General features: G+C 37.0%; 1 protein-coding gene across 29 annotated transcripts in view; it reads left to right on the forward strand.

Annotated features, from left to right (window-relative positions):
- The window catches only part of celf2 (cugbp, Elav-like family member 2), a 143,504-nt gene that overhangs the window by 114,600 nt on the left and 9,003 nt on the right, over window positions 1-19,901 (forward strand). For 4 of the 29 annotated variants that reach the window (XM_052554744.1, XM_052554737.1, XM_052554747.1 and 1 more), the window contains 5 exons: window positions 5,928-6,149; window positions 8,068-8,131; window positions 11,800-11,934; window positions 13,318-13,443; window positions 17,489-17,686. In XM_052554744.1, coding sequence (XP_052410704.1) covers window positions 5,928-6,149; window positions 8,068-8,131; window positions 11,800-11,934; window positions 13,318-13,443; window positions 17,489-17,686 — 745 coding nt within the window. The remainder of the gene's footprint in view (window positions 1-5,927; window positions 6,150-8,067; window positions 8,132-11,799; window positions 11,935-13,317; window positions 13,444-17,488; window positions 17,687-19,901) is intronic. The other 25 variants (XM_052554765.1, XM_052554762.1, XM_052554766.1 and 22 more) reach the window with 21 other exon arrangements.

Below are 19,901 nucleotides of genomic sequence, written 5' to 3' on the forward strand. Positions count from 1 at the left end.
GTGACGTGCGGGGCTCCGTGGTACCGAGCCTTCAGCGCGTACTGAGTGAGCGAGCGCCTGACTGAGTAGCCTAACATAAACATATAAGTTGGTGTTTTTTTTTCTTCGGGGGTGTCAGGGGCATTGCCTGTTACGTCGTTTGGGTTATTGGGCTACCTTGTTGAACGCATAACATTATATTTCACACACCTTTTTTATTTTCCAAATTTAATTAATTAGTCCAACGAACCGTTCGGTACATAATGCGTACCGCGTACCGAACCGAAAGCCTCGTACCGAACGGTTCAATACGAATACGCGTATCGTTACACCCCTAATATATATATATATATATATATATATATATATATATATATATATATATAGCGTTGATTAAAAAATATGTCATTCAGTACCGCAAAGTACTGTATCTAAATAGTTTAGTTTAACTCAGTGGTTCCCAACCTTTTTCAACTCGCGGCCCACACAGCCAAACACATATGTTTGCGTGGCCCAATGCAAAAACATTAACTGACCTTGCTACTGTTGAGTTAATAACTTAGTACCGTATTTTCCGGACTATAAGTCACACTTTTTTCATAGTTCATAGTCACACTTTTTTCATATAAGTCCTACGACTTATAGTCAGGTGCGACTTATTGATAAAAATTAATTTGACATGAACTGAGAGAAATGAACCAAGAGAAAACATTACCGTCTACAGCCGCGAGAGGGCGCTCTATGTTGCCTAAGATGCTGCTCAGTGCTCCTGTAGTCTACACTGAGCAACATAGAGCGCCCTCTCATGGCTGTAGACGGTAATGTTTTCTCTTGGTTCTTGGTTCTACATGAATGTGACTTATAGTCCAGTGCGACTTATATATGTTTCTTTCCTCATCATGCCGCATTAATGGACTGATGCGACTTATACTCAGGTGCGACTTATAGTCCGAAAAAATACGGTAATCAGAAGCTAAATTGTTAACTGTCTTAATTGAATGAACTGGCAATCAACAGAAAATAACTCGGGCTGGAAGTGTTAGCACAACTGCTGATTTTCTGTAGCAAATGCAGCAAAATATCTAAGATAAATTGGCGGTTTATTCTTAAACCAATCAGCGAGCTCGAATAGTGGAAGCATAGTTACGGTTTTATATTTATTTTTTGTTATGTAATTGGCAGCCCACCTGCAATACCATCGCGACCCACAGGTTGAAAGCCTCTGGTCTAACTAAAGTGAACTATTTTACGCAGTTTTTGTGTTTTTGTTTTGTTTTGTTTATTAGTGTTGTGATGTTAGCTTACCAACATGCTAGTTTTAAACACGTTTAAAGTCAACTGTTTTGCATCAAATTCTAGTATGTTAAACTTTGAACATATAAATTTGACGTGTTAACCAATATAAAATTGCTTAGTTTGAAACTGAACTGGATGGTATACTATTTATAATGGACAATCTTGGCCCTTTTCTGTTCGCAAAATTTCGCTAATGTGACCACTTCTTGTGAGAGTATTGTTGTTAGCTTAGCAGAATGCTAATGTGTCCACATTTCCCATTTTCTGGATTCTCTGCTTTGTTTTGCTCATTAGAATATGGTTGTTAGCTTCACATGCTAATGTTTATTTCAGTTAGGATGCTGCCTAGGCAAGCTTTCGAGATTTAAGAACAGAGCGCCTCTCTTACTCTCTCTTTTTCTCTCTCGTTTCTGTTTGAATTGGCGACAAGTATTACAACCTTGATTCATATATTTTTCCTATGAAGTTGAAAGAAGATTACTCACTTTTCTGCAGAACTTTCAACGCCATATTAAATGCCTCTTCGCTCCCTGTTATTACTGTCAGGCATTGACGAAACCACCCCTGGCCAGACGGGTCAAACTAAGAAGGACCCCCCGCACCCACCACACAACCAGTCCGCCATTAGCAGATGGGTCTCATGGTGACGATGTCACAGACGTTTTAATAACAGACCCCCGACGGTCCCTTGCATTGTGATTGCCCTGTAGAATACCAGCAGAGTTTAGCAGTTCGTCTCAGTGCCTGTCAAAATGTCAAAGCCCTGACACACCAAATCAGAGGGTGCTGACAGCTGTCTAATACAGGGCCCTAACTATTTGCCTGTGTGTGTGCGACTTAAGGTTTGCACACACACATACACCACTCTCTCCACTGCATGTTAACCCTTGCACACACTCAGTTTTTAACACCAACGCTCGGTTTTAAAGACCACCTATTAACCAATCAGAAATCAGTGGCACTAATGGATTTAAGCTGTTTTGACTAGCCCGTGAAGTTCTGTAATTATCAATCCATGGCTAAATTTGCAAATATAGTCATCATTCATCCAGCTGACAATGTAGAAATGATCCACCATTCGCTTCAGGGTGCTTCTGTTGTGTCTTTTTGCACAGTATGTGTCCAAATAGGCCACATCTTTTTTTGCAAAGGGAAAGTAATTACCCGGTTTAGATGAGAGTGAGTAAATTGTGTCGGCTTGTTGTTTGTTTTCGGGCCATCTCTCCACCCTCCTCTCACACCGAGGAATTTGTGGCCTTTCTGAATGTCATGACTTAATGAAAACGGATATGACAGAGGGTGGTCATGCATGCGCCTGGGTACACGCACACCGTCGCGAGCGGCCTTGCTCTTTTAGTGTCGTCTCAAAGGGTTGTTTTCAGTGCTGCGGTTTGCAGTAGTCTCCCTGGACATTCATCTCGTTTGATATGTTTGTCTCTTTTTATCTCTGTGATGGTGTTACTGTGTTTTTGTGGTGTGTGTGTATGTGTGTCTCCATAGATGCACGCTCGTTTACACCTATATATTTTTCATGGGAGTGTGTGCATGGCAGCCCAGGTCATATATCTCTCTAAAATCCAACAATATATATATTGCTAACAATATGTAGCAATATCCAAAAATACATTGTATGGGTCAAAATTATAGATTTTTTTTTTTAGGATATTAAGTAAAGGTCATGCTTCATAAATATATAATGTAAAGTTCCTACTGTTAATATATTAAAACTTAATTTTTGATTTATAACGTGGATTTTCATTTTGTCAACTTCAAAGGTGATTTTCTCAAATTTTTTTTTTTTTTTTTTTTTTTTTTTGCACCCTCAGATTCCAGATTTTCAAATAGTTACATTTCAGCCAAATATTGTCTTATCCTAACATACCATACATCAATGGAAAGTTTATTTATTAATTAATATATTATCCATGTATATGTATCAAAATTTTTACAAATACAAATTCTATATATATGTATATATATATATTCACATTTAAAAATGGTATCATTTTATTAATGTGTTGCATTTTATTTGTTTTATTTTTATGTCCTGTAATACATTGTTTAGTTTTTTTTGGTATTACAACAGATTACAAAAGTTATTTACAAATTTAAATTTCTTTCATCAAAAGATATATTACTACTGTACCTATTCTGTTTAATATGTAGAAATACATTTATGTATTAATTTTCTCAAGCAATAATAAATTACTGTACAAAGTACTGTACAATTGATGTATAGAACCCAAGGTTTTTTTTTTTTTTTTTCAATGATGCTTGACAATATAGGGGTAAAAGCTATGATAAATAAAATTTGTAATTTTATATTATTATATACAACAATATTTTGGGGTTGTAGTGGATGCTTATTACATATGCTTATATATATATATATATATATATATATATATATATATATATATATATATATATATATATATATATATGTGTGTGTACTGTAATAGTGTTTATTTAATTTTTTTAACCAGAAGGAGCGTAATTCAGCAAATTACTCTGTTACTTACAACTTTTAATTTATGTCTTGTTTTACATATAGAAATAAATAGTATGCATGTGTTAATTTTCTTAGTTAAAAATAATAATAATTGGTGGTGGGTTTCATATAAGGGGAGGAAATGTGAACTGGGCATGTTTTTGTGAGATGAGATTATCCTCACAAAAGTCAAGTGATACCAATTTTAACATTGTTAAGTTGATCTAACATATTAGCTTCATGCTGCTGCTTTCACATTAGTCTGCAGAGAGAGAGAGAGAGAGAGAGAGAGAGAGTGTGTGTGTGTAGTAGTAGAGAAAGACTGAGCCCGAGCCAGTAATGAGATTTCGTAGGTCTCTTGAGATGTTCACTCGGTGATGGCACCACTCGATTGACAGCTCGAGTTAAATCTCATCCCCCCCACCCTTACAAGTTTTATTTTTACCTCCCCTCCGTCTGAGAGCAGAAATAAGAAAATCAGCTCTCCGAATGGAAGGAACACCGGAGAAACACTCCGGGTGGATGTGAGACGCTCCACCTCCAAGAAACTCTCAAATGTTCTCTCAAACACAAACACATACACACACACACACACACACACACACACGTTCGCGTTCTAGAGGGTCTGTGATCTTTCATCTTTTTTGTCAGAGTGTGGTTTGCAGTTCAGAGAGAGCACAATAAAAGCGGCAGAGTGATTTATCAGAGTGAATCAGCACCTGTAAGGTAGAGACAAGAGACAGAGATGTAGAATAATTGCCTTGAAGCACTCGTCTCAATCTCTCGTCCTCCTGTGGCTCCATATGGCTGCCCTGCGTTAGCTGCCGTTGCCTGAGGAACAGCTTTGATATTAATAAATGTAATGGTGTTTCTGAATGTTCTCACTGAACACCATTCACAAAGTCTGTCTCCTGTAACACGCACGCTTATGTGTTCGCATCAGAGACGTCGATTTTTGTTATCTTCTGCTCAGGCTATTGTGATGGTTTCAGTTTTGTCTTTAGAAGACTTGAAATATCTAGCGAGTGTTTGTGTCGAATTTGCTATAGAACACCTTTGGAGTCCCATGCCCAGATCAGATTTTGCCCCCCGATTAAGAAGAAAGAATAATGCATTGTTTTTCTAAAAAATATAACTGTTTCGAATAATGTCAAACAATTATGTTCATTAAACACATTTTGCTTAGCCCACTTTGTATTACCATTATTGTATTATTATTCTTCAATTTATTCTAATTTTATATTACAATAAATGATTTTATTATAGTAATTGGAATCTAATTAGAATCACAATTGAGAATAACATTGGTATTACATTTGAATTGTAAATGATCTTTATTATGCAGATTTTGTATTTATTTTTTTTAAATAGCATTTATAAAATGAATTGTTGTATTATAGTAATTAGAAAATTAACGAGAATCACTACTGACAATAATGGAATGACAAAACCTATAAAAATACCAATACAAAAATATAGATACATTATGTTAATGAGAATTTGGTGGAGAATATGCTCATTTCTCATAAAAATAATGTCACAGTGCCAAAATATGTTATAATGACAATGTAATATATATTTTTTTTTATATATAAACTGTAAGATAGACATCAGATTAACTCTTTTGGAACTGTTTTCGAGGAACATGATGCTGAGTAAATCATGAGAAAATGTTAGATTTCAATTGAATAACCCTTTCAAGAACTACCACAGTACTTGCTATGCACACACACACCCTTCTCTCATTATTTTCTGACCCCCAGGGCTTTAGTTAAACGGCCATCACAGGTCAGCCCCATGATGTTTAGATTTGTCTGCTTTCGTGGGTGAAAGAGACCGAGCGTGTGAGAGATTAGCAGAAATGCGCAGGTCTGTAGTGCTGTGGGGCGGGTGATCTCGCTCGCTCGCTCTCTCAGACAGATGATGAAATAGTTTTATAAAGCAGGAAATCGCTTTCCTGGGAAATAAAATCAGCAGCACAGCGCAGAACTCTCATTTCACCAAGAACTCCCGTCGCTCCAGCGGTTGTGTGTGTGTTTGTGTGCCATTACCGGTTTATGCAGAACCACTGCACAAGATCATTGCTCTTCTAGATATTTAGCTTGCTTTCTCTCTCTCCCTCTTCGAATTTCCTCCTCTCTCTTTCAATCTGTCCATACAGGGCTGCTCCTCCCCCATGGTGGTGAAGTTTGCCGACACGCAGAAGGATAAGGAACAGCGGCGGCTGCAGCAGCAGTTGGCGCAGCAGATGCAGCAGTTGAACAGCGCATCTGCCTGGGGGAGCCTGACCGGCCTGACTGGCCTCACCCCGCAGTATCTGGCAGTAAGAGGACACACCCACGCAGCCACGCCCACCAGCAGCACAGCCAGCGCAGCCGCCGCAGTCAGTCACTGTCTCCGCCCACTTGCCCCGCCCCCTCCTCTCTTGCTCTCTCTGAGCCAGTCTTAACCCCTTTTCCAAATCTCTCATCTGTTGAGTTTCGATCACGCCTCTATCGAAGCTCTAAAATATTTAAACAAACATATATTTTTAAATAATCCTTATCCTTAATCCTTTTCCAGTAAATCACAAACAGGAAAAGTGATGGAGCCTTCGAATATAGTTATGGACAATAAAGAGGGCCTTATAGAGTCAGAAAGGCTGAGAACCACTGCATTAGGGGATACAATCGCTCCAACTTTCTTTGTACTTTCAAGTAGGCAGATGGAGAGGGAAGCATTTTTAAACAGCCTTGGTTTCTAAAGTATTTTTTCCCATTGGTTTTCTCCATTGGCACTTTTAAAACCTAAAGTAAAAAGCCTATTAAAGCAAAGATCCCAAACCAACCAGCTCTTCAGTCACCACAGTTTAGCATTTTATCCCATGGCATGGTGCATTGCAAAGAATGTAGGTCTAATCTAATGAAAATGAAATTATGTTTTTGAAATAAATATAGAAATTAAATAAACATTACCTATAGAATTAATATAGGAACATATAAAGGCTTTAACAATCATAGTAGGTCTGTCTTAAAAGGTTTATATAATTGTATTAAATATCTTTCTTTCTGTAGACAAAAAAAAAATGAAAGAGATTTTTACTTGCAGAACCCGGCTTGGGTTCTGTTGTGTAATTGGATTGGTATGAGGACAATGCATAAATTCCCTGTTTCACTCATGCTCTTCTTCATCCTCCTAAATATAAAGAGGATACAACATGGTGGTGACATTTACTCGGGTTTTAGTCCATAAGGACAGTGGGTGTGGATTAAAGGACTATGCAAGAGCATTGGGACAGGGCCATTTCTCCTATCATTCTGCTTTTCCTTTTTCTGCCTTTTTCTACTTCCCTGTCATTTGTAGGTTACGTTTAGCTTTTAAGCAGTCTGAGGGGTCTAGTTCAATGTCATCCTAATCCTCTAGAGTCATTTAGAGTCTGCTTTCCTCTCCTCTTTCATGTGCAGAAACTGCACAGGACAGCAACACAGTGCCAACAGAACTGACGGGTGACTCTTAGCATGACAGTTTTCACTGGCACCGATGCACGATGTTAATACCTTGAAGTGGTCCTCAAGTCTTTTATAATTTTGTGCTTCTGAATATTTTTACACGGTTTTCACTCTCAGAGCTGTTTTATGTTAATAAAAAATTATTGTGTTAAGAAACCACAGACTCCACAGTTAGCATTATTTTATGCATATGGAATATATTAATTTTGCCTTATAACTTTTCTAACACAGTATGTTAAACAGCCTCACTGTGTTAAAGCTTTCAACAATAAAAAAAAAAAAAAAAAAAAAAAAAAATCAAATGTTTACATTTTAAATTAAACCTTAAACTGAGTTTTGTCCTAGCTAGCTGCATCACCCTAATCTGTGATGTCACAAGCTGTTTTGTTGGTCAATTTTTGTTGTGCTGCGCTATAAAGTGCTATTAACATTAGACAGAACACATGTTGTGTATAAGAGAGCAAATATATTTTAATTGGCTATGATTTTGTTGGTATGAATGCATTTATTACACTTAAATATTTAATTTAACACAAAACTAGAGTGGGCCCAATCCTAATACTTGAGGAACACCAGTAGCTAAAAAAACACACCCTAACAGACAGAGGCTTTTGTGTTGCTTCACTGTTGACAGACTGCTCTATAGTGTCACTCCAGACAGCATGGAACATGAAAACAAACCACAATGTTTCATCTATATTTAGCATTTAACACTAGCTCCTTCAAACATTATCCTTATATATCCATCACCATAAGCCAATACGTAATAATGATTACACATTAATGGTCTATTTTTGTCTCTATTTCTCACAGTTGCTCCAACAAGCGACCTCCTCCAGTAACCTAGGAGCGTTCAGTGGTATTCAACAAATGGCAGGTGAGATACTGAACTCACATCTGTTAACCCAACTAGCCCCATTGTAAATCCTCAACTTAACTTCCATCCCTGCTACTAAACCATTCAACCCTGCTATTAATTACAAGAAAGAAAAAAAAACAGTTTGACACCTCAACTTTGAGCAGATCCAGGATTGGCAGAGGTTCGTCTTAGAACATTCTCATCCTGCCCCAGTTTAGATTCAACATGCTGCAGAGTACTTGACAATGTGTAGCACACCTGGACGCTTTGTAATGTTTGTGAGTAATGTGTGTGTGTGAGTGTGTGTCAGAATTTGATGATGAACTGAAACTTGATCACAGAAAAGCTGTTCTTTCCACAACTGGTCTGATTTGCATCAAACCCTTTTTTGTTGTTTCTTGGAAGAGGAGTTTATCTCATCATCCCATCATATTTCCTTGCCTGAGCTCTGTGAGGCTTATTGGGAGACTAAATCATGATGATATGCCCCATCAACCCCTCAGATGTCTTCAGCTTTTTACATTTCACATTTTCAAAGAAGAGGACAAATTAAAGTACCCTTATCCAAATCGGCCACTTATATTCACCACTTAAATTCACCAGAAACCTGCAGAGAATTCAGCAACAAAAGATGGATTCCTTGTCGAAGAAACGTGATATGTTATTCTATCTTCACGCTGACTTGGTTTAGCACTCTTGGAATATGATTAGTGTTTTAAAACATCTGCCAATGAGTTCCTGCTTACTCTGGCTGTTAGACAGGTGCGTGTTGTTCTCTCTTTGACAGTTTTTATGACTCCAACATCACACTAGATGCAACAAAAAATGGAAGGCCCTCTTTGCTCACTTTCCTTTCCTTCTTTTTTCCATTTTGAATGTTTTTTCGCTGTCTTGTGTGTTACATTCCCAGTGTGCATCTCTGTTCTTGTCAGGTCTTAATTGTGGTCTGTTTATCAAGCTGCCAGGCCTTCAAGGAAAGTGAAATATTTATAGCACGCGCTCTCGCCTAATTGCAGCCGCTAAGGATGAAAGAAAGAGAACGTATTAGCATCCAAAATGGCTTACAGTGTGTGTAGGATGAGTGCCTTTATCTCCTAAAGCCTTCCCCCCTGACAACAGTTTTGCACACCAGAGAGTGGCTTCCTCATTAATGGAGGCTCTTGTGGAGAGGCTGAACATGACCGTGGTGTTTTTGTTTACCATTATGAAGAGTTCTGGAAGCTCTCGTTTAAGTTTAGTGGTACATCTGTGACAGCCACTCAGCGAAAATGAGGTTCACATCGAGCCAGTGCAGCAGCAGCTGTCATCATACAATTAAAGAGCGAAAAATTCCCACATTAACATAACAATTGAATTTTCTGGACCTCATTTTTTAAAGCAATATGTTCCCCCAATACAGCTTAGTTTAGGCTTTTAATCATACTGGTTTATTCGCGGGAATGAATGGGAATTGGTCAAGCATGATGGACAAAGTGGTTTGTTATTATACTTACAGATTATGTACAGCAATGTGTCAGTGCGGGATTAAAGGAACCATTCAACCAGAAATTAAAATAATTTCCTCATTCGTCATTCCAAATGTGTTTGGCTTATTTCTTTCGTGGAACAGAAAGGTATATATATTTTTAAATGTGCAAGCTGCTGTTTTACATAAAATGAAAATTGAACAGAATGTTATATACATGTTGACATTTAAATATGGCACGTCAAGACTTTTTTACCAGGTTCATTTAATGACTTATGACTGTGTTGATGTTAAACTTAATGCGATATTTCTTGATTTTCCATATATGGATTTACCTCAATTTTTTTTATTTAAACAGCTCAAAGTAGACCATTGCATAAACCCAAGCAATAAACCTGCTCAATATGACCAAACATATAAGTCTGTTTGAGACACTGCTTGAAGTGCGAATCGCCAGGAGCTCTCTAACTCAACAGGATTTTAAGGCTTTTCTCGGCTGAATTGTGAAATCTTTGGGCCCCTCCATCTGTCGCTTGGCAACGGTCTATGATTGGCAGACGATATATACAGCTGACATCTGCTGTGTCTGTGCTGTGGGTGGAGTTAAGAGCCATAAGGAGCTCCATTACACATGATGCACATTCAGCGAGAGCCAGCATCACCTCTTTCCTGACACCTCTCTCTCCGCTCAGTACTCCGAGAGTGTGAACATACTGCATGGGTGGATCTCTCTCTCTCACACACACTAGCAGAAGAGCCCTTCTCAACCAAAGAACTCACATTGTGCCAAATACTCAATGCCCATTTTCTGACACTTGTGTGCCAAAAACTCAAAATGGTTCCTTTTCCGCTTTATTCAGAAGCACAAAGGCGGTCACAAAGCCCTCAATTTCATAGTTCATTTCTGTTGTAACCTCCCTTTTTGACCTCCCAACATTGCACTTTCTCATCCAATGAAGCTTTTTCTAGTTTCTTTTATATTATATATTATTCAAGGTTAAAGTCTTGAACCATGAATTCAGAAATGACCTATTTAATTGACCTTTAACGTTTTTTTACTCTGAACAATTACTCAAAATAATTACAACTTTTGCCCTCATAATATTTTGTTGTAATGTGGTAACTAAAACAGATTACTCTTGTTTTTCAAACCCTTCCTTCAAACCACCTAGGCTGAGACCACTTTTCCCAAGTCCTGGCCAATTTTTTCTTTCTTTTCACTGTTGGATATTCGTTTGTTTTGGAAATGCCACAAAATGAAAGTGGACTGAGTCTTGCGAGCCATTTCATGCTGATTTGAAACCTGCTGTTCAAGACCTGTAACATTATGGAATCATCTCTGCCCTTATGTCTTGACCTGGTCTTTGTTTTGCAATTAGAGGTAGATTTCCTGTCTCTAATCACCTTCTGTGATGTGCTAATTAGACTCTTAATGCGCTTCTCTTGCTTGCTCACTGGATTGGGAGGGCAGACAACCGTGGCATCCCCAGAGCACTGTCTGACCAATTCAGATTACACGCTAGTTCTGTCTAAAGGGATAAGGCTGGAAAAACAAATCATTTTTTTTTCCAGATGGCTTCAGATCCTGCATTTGAGCCTTTGCTTTCAGTCTCAGTTCACAAACATTAATGTGTACTTGTCACCTTTCAGGTATTCACTTGATACTTATTCATTTTCAAAAGGGTGCTGGCAATCTTCTCTTATTGCACACTTTCATCGAGCCAACACTTGGGATGACTACCAGACCGTAATTGAGGTCTAGTCACCAAATTATGGACTCATAAGTTGGTGGCATTTGGGGACAGGGCCTATAATTCCTCAACAAGTCTTGTGTCTCCTGTGCGTGTTTTTTTTTCTCTGTGTGTGCGTGCTTCCTCATAGTATAGAGTATATACATTTTACGTGTATATACGACACATGCTGTGCATTTTCCTGTTCCACTTCCAATCTCTGTCCTTCTTGGCTGCAAGCCACTTCCCGCAGTGTGTTGGCGTCATGGCCACTGCATGTAGCCGTGCCTCAAACACACTAATCTAGAGTCACCTTTGGAGTAGATGCACCCGAGCTCATGCATAGAATCAGACCTTCAATTCGAAACACCTCTACACACAACTCCACTAACTTTTTCACACAAATACCTGCTCGCGTAGAGCATTCTGTAGCACATGTGGTTCCTTTAGTTTAACGCACACGCACACATTGACACTTTCTCTCTCTTCAGGTATGAATGCTCTGCAGTTGCAGAATCTGGCTACTCTAGCAGCAGCGGCGGCTGCAGCACAGAGCTCAGCCAGCCCGTCCACCGCTAACGCCCTGACCTCCAACACAGGGTCCCTGGGAGCCCTGGCCAGCCCAGGTAACCAGAGGCCGTCCCATCATCACCATTATCATCTTCGATATCCTGTTCGATATCATTTCCACCGTAGCGTCGTTGTCCGTTCGTCTGTTGTAGTTGAGTTCGCCATTCTCTTTGAAGTTTGAATGTCCTGCATCAGAATTCTTACGTTTTCATGTTGTGTTGTCTTAAGTTTCATGTTTGCGCATATGTGTGTCTGTTTGCGTAATTCCTGGGTAACATCCATCATGGTTTACGTTCATCATCATCATCATCATGTTTGGGAGACTGTGTTCATATGTTTGACGGTTCGCTGTTGTGCTCTTTGGCTTTAACCGTGCTCCGTTCATTTTGGAAAAGATGAAATGTGAAACTAGCAGACACTTATAAGTGTGACACGTGGTTCTCCAGTTAGATTAGCATCTTTGTGTCTTGCTTTGAAACTTGAACATTTCTTTCAAACTTGCAAAAATGCAAATGTCTTGTGCAGAGCAGAGGGAAAAGCTTTTATATGCTCCAGAGTTCTTTTGTTTCGAGAGATGTTTTCTTTGTATTTTATTGCTCTTTTCTGAAAACATTGTTGTCATCATTGTTGTCATGATTGCAAAAATCTGTATTGTTGTTGATGTCTCTTTCTTCTTTTGTAATTTTAACATAATGCCTTTAAAAAAACAAAAAAACAAAAACAAATGATGCATCCATATATCTATCCATATGACTATCCACCCACCTTATCCACTTTATAAGGACTGCATCATATTTAAAAATAAATGTAATAAATAAATAAAATATATTAAAATTTCTAGTACCTTGATGATATTAAGGTGAATTTTTTAACAGAAAAATTTATGTAGTAATGTATAAATCTGAATTCATACTGAATGCAAAAGAAAAAAAAAAAACATAATAATAATAACAATAATAATAATAATAATAATTTATAAATAATGCATGTGTATTTTCACACTTTCCACAAAGGAAAATCTTTTTTTTTTTTTTCATGCACCAGTATGTAACAATACACAGTAAGAAACAGCAATCAGAGGCACTATTTAAAAAATCTGTCTTGATGCACAAGTTACAGGACCAGAAAGGATTGCAAAATTAGTCTAATGTGACCCTCTTTAGAAAACTTAATGGCCTAATAAATTGCGCAATAAAATCATTGCGATGTTAAGAACATAACTTAATGATACAAAGTCACCCAACCCTACAATCTATCAGTGAATCAATCTTCCACCCATGCATCCTTCCCTCTGTGTACCTCCACCAAAGCTTTAATGTATGTAACTTTAACCATTTCAGCATCCTCTGCAAATGTATATGTTCAAACATCTCTCTATTTTTCTCTCTTCCATTTCTCCACCTGTCTCTCCTTCCTGCTCTGTCTGTCTTTCCCCACAGTAGGTTCCACAGCTAACTCCACCGCAGCTGCAATGGGTTCCCTGGGTTCTCTGGGGACACTGCAGGGTCTGGCCGGGGCCACCGTGGGCCTCAATAACATAAATGCACTAGCAGGTAGCGTCAACAGTGAGTACTACCGTCCATCGGCCTCTCCATCCCAATCCATACAACATCACCTCATACCAGCCACCCACCGCTCATAGAGATGCCAGCTATCTCCCAAACACACACATAGTGAATGTTTTTCAGGAAATTTACTTTAAACATCGGCCAAAGCGAGGGCATCTCTCTGGGCTTCAGTGAGAGTTTGCTGCGAGAATTTCTCACATTTAGTCCTGCTGATATATTTAAACTGTCTGTGCCTCATTGTTAAATCAAATCAGATCAGATCAAATCCATTTGCTAAGTCTAAACAAATGTAGCTCATCTCTTGTAGTTGTGAGTGTGTTTGCACCAATCAGACACATCTCCACACTTTCAGACATGCTAACACACTGCTAAACCATTGCTCTGGGTGTTTCTATAGACGTGCACTTGTTTTGTCACTATTGTGAGTGTGTGTATTGTGTATATGTGTGTGTTTTATCTTGGGGTTTGAATGATTTTGAATGAAACCCATAAGCCTTTTGTTCTTCAATGAAACGCAGATGTATTTTTATTGAAACCTGATAGATTTATGTCCTTTTGTCCATTCCAGCAAAACATTTGCGCTTAATGACGACATAAAGGAATAAATATGAATCGAGTTAAATCAAAGTCCTTTGAAGGAATCTGATTTCTTTTAATAAACAGATTCATTTAGGCTTTATTCACATATGAACATTGATCAACGCACATATGAACAACACCTCAAATATAGTGTACGGAAGATCAACTGTAATTGTTTACAGTGTTGGGAAGGTTGCTTTGGAAATGTAACAGGTTACAGATTACAAGCTAGCCTATTCAAAATGTAATTAGTAGTGTAACTATTCCAGTTACTTAAAAAAATAAAGCATATACATACAATTAAAAAATATACATAAACTGAAATTGAATATTCGCCAAAACGGCTCAATGATTTTTTTTGACGTCACATCGTACTTCATCTTCAGACCAATCAAATGCTCTCTAGAAACCGAATTGCTGAAGTGCTGGCTGAGATCGCTCACTTGTTTACAGTGTAGTAATATTGTACAGTGAATGGCTCGTAGTGCACAATGTAGGTGATAGGGAACGATTCAGACAGTGTAAATATGCTTTCAATTGGTGCAAAAATGAGGTCTGGTTTCACGCGAACCGCGGCAGCGCACACAGTCTGATCTGGACTTTGGCTCCGGTCCAGAGACACGATCGCACGAAGCGGATCATATGTGTGAGTCGGCATATATTAAATACTTTTACAACTACACAGCCTCAGGATGATCATGACCACTATTTTGTTTTACTAAGAGTTTCATATTGAATTTAGGGGGTAATTTACTAGACTGTGGCTGTCAAATGTGGCTTTACCGAGCTCAACGGCTCTGGCCCGAGCAGATATAAACAAATACTATTGGCTACTTTAAAAAGGGGGCGTGGCTGCTCGATATGTCCCACCCTCTGTTCCTGTTACAATTTAAATTGTCACCACATAGAATAATGCTGCGTGTTTCAAGGCACTTAAGCAGACCTTAAACATTTTTAAAAGTAACTGTAATTTACAGTAACATTTTTTTCTAATTGTAACTAATTACTCCCAAACACTGATTGTTTGACAAAGAAGAACAAATCGTTCTGTTTTTGAGTTGTGCTGGAATGGACTTTCAATGGAACCCTATAAAAAATAATTTGGTTTGACAATAAACAAAATTTGTATGTGTTTGAAACGACAATCTTTCAGGGTTAATAGTTGAATATTGGCTTCTGTCGGTGTTGTGACTTACTCCAGTAGATTGCAAAGAGATGTTATGCATTTCATTGTTACCAAATTGTATTTTAGCGCAACTGCAAAGCTGTTTTGACAAATCAGCATTCAAGACTAGGAACTACTCATCTTATAATAAAATGTACCTGTGTAATTAGTATGCATAGATGAGCTAAAGATCTCCGTGGCCTGTGCATGTGTATATGTCAGTGTGTCGGCACGCGGACAAAATCTCTATCTCCCCCAGTGACCTTTCAGCCAGGTTTCTGGTTTTATAAATCAAGCTCTCTCTAACAGAATGCCTACAATTTAAATTCATTTAAATTAATCTCTCTCTCTCTCTCTCTCTCTCTCTCTCTCTCTCTCAGTCTCACACACAAACATACACACACACGCACACACAGTGCTCATTTAAGAGGCTGTATAGTGTAATTGAATATAAAAGGTCAGTATTGTAATTATTGCTGGATAAATGAGGGAGCTGGCCATCCAAACACTTTGCTCATCATTTATTGTTTCCAGGCCGTCAAGCCAAAAGGCCAATCAGTAAATACTCATGAATCAGTCTTTATAAACACACACACACACACACACACACTGACTAAAATATATTCTGTACACAGTGCACAACTGCTTCTATAGTAGCACGATTTGATGTGTTGTTTTACATTATGAATATGAGTTGCCACAAGGGATTCTGTAGTTTAAGTGTCCTTTCTCAGTGCTTTATTTCTTCCATAACTAGAATATATATATATATATATATTGTATTACTATATACTGTAATAATGTATCTGATGCATTATATTGACCATAAACACCCAATGGATCAATTTAAGAAATAATTGACAGATTATTTGATAAGTACTGATATTTGATATTACTAAAAGTAAAGGCTGTGTATATGAAATCAATAATGATTACATTCAGTAATTATATTTAAAGAAATTGATTATTGTTATATCATTTATATACAGCAAGGATGCATTAAATTGATTCAAAAAAGACAATTATAATGCTACAAAAAGATTCTGTTTCAAATAAATTCTGTTCTTCATCTAATAATAAATATAATCTCAGTTTGATTTAGCTTTATATATATAGGACCTGAGAACCTGGATCACAAAATCAGTCATAAGGGTCGATTTTTCAAAATTGAGATTTATACATAAATAAATAAGCTTTCCATTGACATATGAATTATTATATATAGGACAATATTTAGGCGAGATGCAACTATTCTGGAATCAGAGTGTGTGCAAATATCTAAATATTGAGAACATTTCCCTTTAAATCTGTCCAAATGAATCCCTTCTCAATGCATTTTACTAATCAAAAATTAAGTTATAATATATTTATAGTAGGAAATTTATATATTGTCTTCATGGAACATGATATTTTCTTAATATCCTAATGATTTATGGCATAAAATAAAAATCTATAATTTTGTCCTATGCAATGTATCTTTTGCTATTGACTGGTTCTACTCATGACTGGTTTATATATATATTTATATAAATGATCCTTTGGAATTATTCTAATATGTTTTGTGCTAAAATTTTGTGCTAAAGAAAAAGAAATACCATTGTTAGCAAAAACATACCTTTGTAAGCAAAGGAGACTTGTTCAAAACCTTTTAAACCTTGTTTTTAACAAACAGTAATTTGTATATTTACATATGTATTCCCAAAGACTGCGCTTATGCTGCTCATATATTTACAGGAGTTACTCCCTGAAGCACATGTTCATCTGTTTTAGCAGTCGGGTTCTGTTTTTAATGGATCCAAGGATGCATTTGTATTTTATTAAAAGAGTTTAATGTTTTCCCCATAATTAATACAGCCAAGATTGCTGACACGAATAATGAGTTAATTAGATGTAGATTTCCGCTGTGTGAGGTTAAATAGGTGATTGGTCAGATGTTTCTGTGTGTCTGAGGGTCGCTGTGGTGATAGTTTTGTGCTGCTATTGTGACATTAGTGTGCATGTGTAGGCCGCGCGCTCCTCATTTGCATACACCGATCAGTATATTATGTATTTTCTCTATCTTGTGTTTGTATGTATATGTGTGTGAGTGGGTGCTGTTTATGATGTGATGTCCAGCGTGACGTTTGTGATTCTGCTGTTTGTGTGTGTGTTACGTTCACTGTTCACGTGTGTAGTTGTGTTTTTTGTGTTCTGTCTGTTTTTGTGCGTGTCGTGCTTTGTTGTAGAAACACACCCTGAGTCCAAATGCTAACGAGTAAGAGCACTTCTTTTTTCTTTATTGTTGGGTTTTATGTAAAGTTGCTCACATGCTCTCAGGTATGGCAGCTCTGAATGGCGGGCTGGGCAGCACAGGCCTGAGTAACGGGTCGGCCGGGCCCATGGACGCTCTCACACAGGCCTACTCAGGGATCCAACAGTACGCGGCTGCCGCCCTGCCCACCCTCTACAGCCAGTCCCTACTGCAGCAACAGAGCGCTGCAGGCAGCCAGAAAGAGGGTACGGACACACACACACTGGACATTGCTTACAATGGAAGGGAGAAATCTAGTTCAACTAAATTAAACTAGAACTAGATTAAATTAGATAACATCCATTTCAAATTCATTTAAGTAGCACAGCAAATATGGAGGTACATCAGTGACAAAAGTGGAAAAAAAGGGTTTTATATTTTTTAATCTAGCATCCTTAACTACGATGGATCCTATGTACTTGCATTTAAATATATAATTTAGATATTTTTAATTCTGCAATTACATTTATAATAACACTCTTGAACCACCCCTTACACCTTAACCCACCCTTAAACCTATCCATACCACCAAACCTGTCCCTAACCTTAACAGTATCCCTCCTCAATAACATCAAAGGTGTTTTGCAATACAATATAAACACAATAAGTACATTGCACTTTTTTTTGTATTTTAATTTTTTTATGCAGCTTAAAAAATTTTGTAAAACTTTTGTCTTTAATATACATCCATAACCAAATCCGTGTCAGTCAACATTCACTACCATTTAAGTAATGGCTGCCGAAAATTCAGCTTTCCATCACAGGGTTATGTCGCATTAAAAAAATATATATACATATAGAATGTATATAAAAAAATACATTATATCTTTATATATATAAAAAACTTGAACCTGTAAACACTTGCACTCTCTATATCTCTCTTCTATTTCTATTCTAACTAGTTGTTTTCTTTTTGAGAATAAAGAAAAAACCCAATGACCCGCTAACACTAGCATTCTGTATTCAGTTTTCTATTCTATCTATTTGCTTTCTTTTTATTTATTATAAAAAATTACCCTCTAACACTGGTGTTCTCTATTCTTTTTCTGTTCTTTTGACTTTATTTATAAAAAAAATACTAGCATTCTCTAATCTTTTTCTGTTCTATCTTCTTTTTATTTATTTAAAAAAATAATAATTGACCCTTTAACACTGGCGTTTTTCTTTATATTTATAAACAAAATAAATGAATGGCATTCTAACACTTGTGTTCTCTATTCTTTTTGTCTGTTCTATCTACTTGTTTTCTTTTCATTTATTATAAAAAAATATAATAATAATAATAACTAGAATTAAAAGTTAGTGAACTAACTTTGATGTTGGCTTGGCCATCTTGGCCATGGAGCAAAAGAGCCAAAGTACTTGTGTGCCCAACATTGAGTTGCCCCGCTGCAAAATTAATACACATAATAATGCCATAAAAAAATACACCTGCAACAGTCTTTTTCCATGCTCCCTTGCTGTTTTCTTTTTTTAATAAAAAGCCTGGGCTATGATAACAGCTATGACAGGGTTGTCTAGCTGGATGTGAAATAAGTCTTGCCTATTTTTCTCGTGTATGTATTTCACAGTCCTGCCACCGTTGCGTTGTGGGCAACGACACACAAGATTACTGAAACAATGCATTTTAAATCAAGGAGATCATAAGGGGTCCAAGCACAATGGTTTGTATAGATGATGCAGTTACACACTGTTTAAAATTGTTTAATTTGTACTGTATGTTCATTCTATTTATATATTTGTGCTATTTACATAATGTTTACTTTTTTTAAGTTTGTTTTTGTTAATGTAAAATATCACTGCATAGTCTTCACTGTAAGATAAAATACACAATCAAACCAAAATGTATTCAGACACCTTCAACATTTCTCACATAATCACAGTTTATTTGCTGTAGTTTAGAAACTGGTAATAATATATGACAATAACTCAGAACAAATTCATCTTGATAATTTCGGATAACTTTGATAAAAAGATATGTAATGGAATCAACCAAAACTTCAGACTGTCAGTATGACAATATTTACACAACTATCAATACTTTGTTGAACAGTTACCAAGCAAGAAATGCTTAATTTGGTTCAGTCTGTGGTGTGAAAAGGTTGCATTAACAATTAAAGAAAGAAACACTTAAGCAAAACATGGGCAGGTCCTTAATTATTATTTTTTTTAAATCAATTTCACTGGTAGCCTACTGTATGAAGAATTAGTGGGTATAATATTTCACAGATCACTATTTTGCCATACTCACTTACATAAATGAACTAGTGGCCTGCACCCACTAGTAAAACAATTCTATCTTATTTTTGGATTGACTTTGGATAAATTCTTGTACTACAAGGTAATTCAGTCAAGAGCAGTGAGTGATTACTTTCATTTTCATACATTAAAGACACTGACAGCAGAGCTAGTAAATTAGGC

Source organism: Carassius gibelio, chromosome B4 (assembly GCF_023724105.1).
Source record: "Carassius gibelio isolate Cgi1373 ecotype wild population from Czech Republic chromosome B4, carGib1.2-hapl.c, whole genome shotgun sequence".
Classification (NCBI taxonomy): domain Eukaryota; kingdom Metazoa; phylum Chordata; class Actinopteri; order Cypriniformes; family Cyprinidae; genus Carassius; species Carassius gibelio.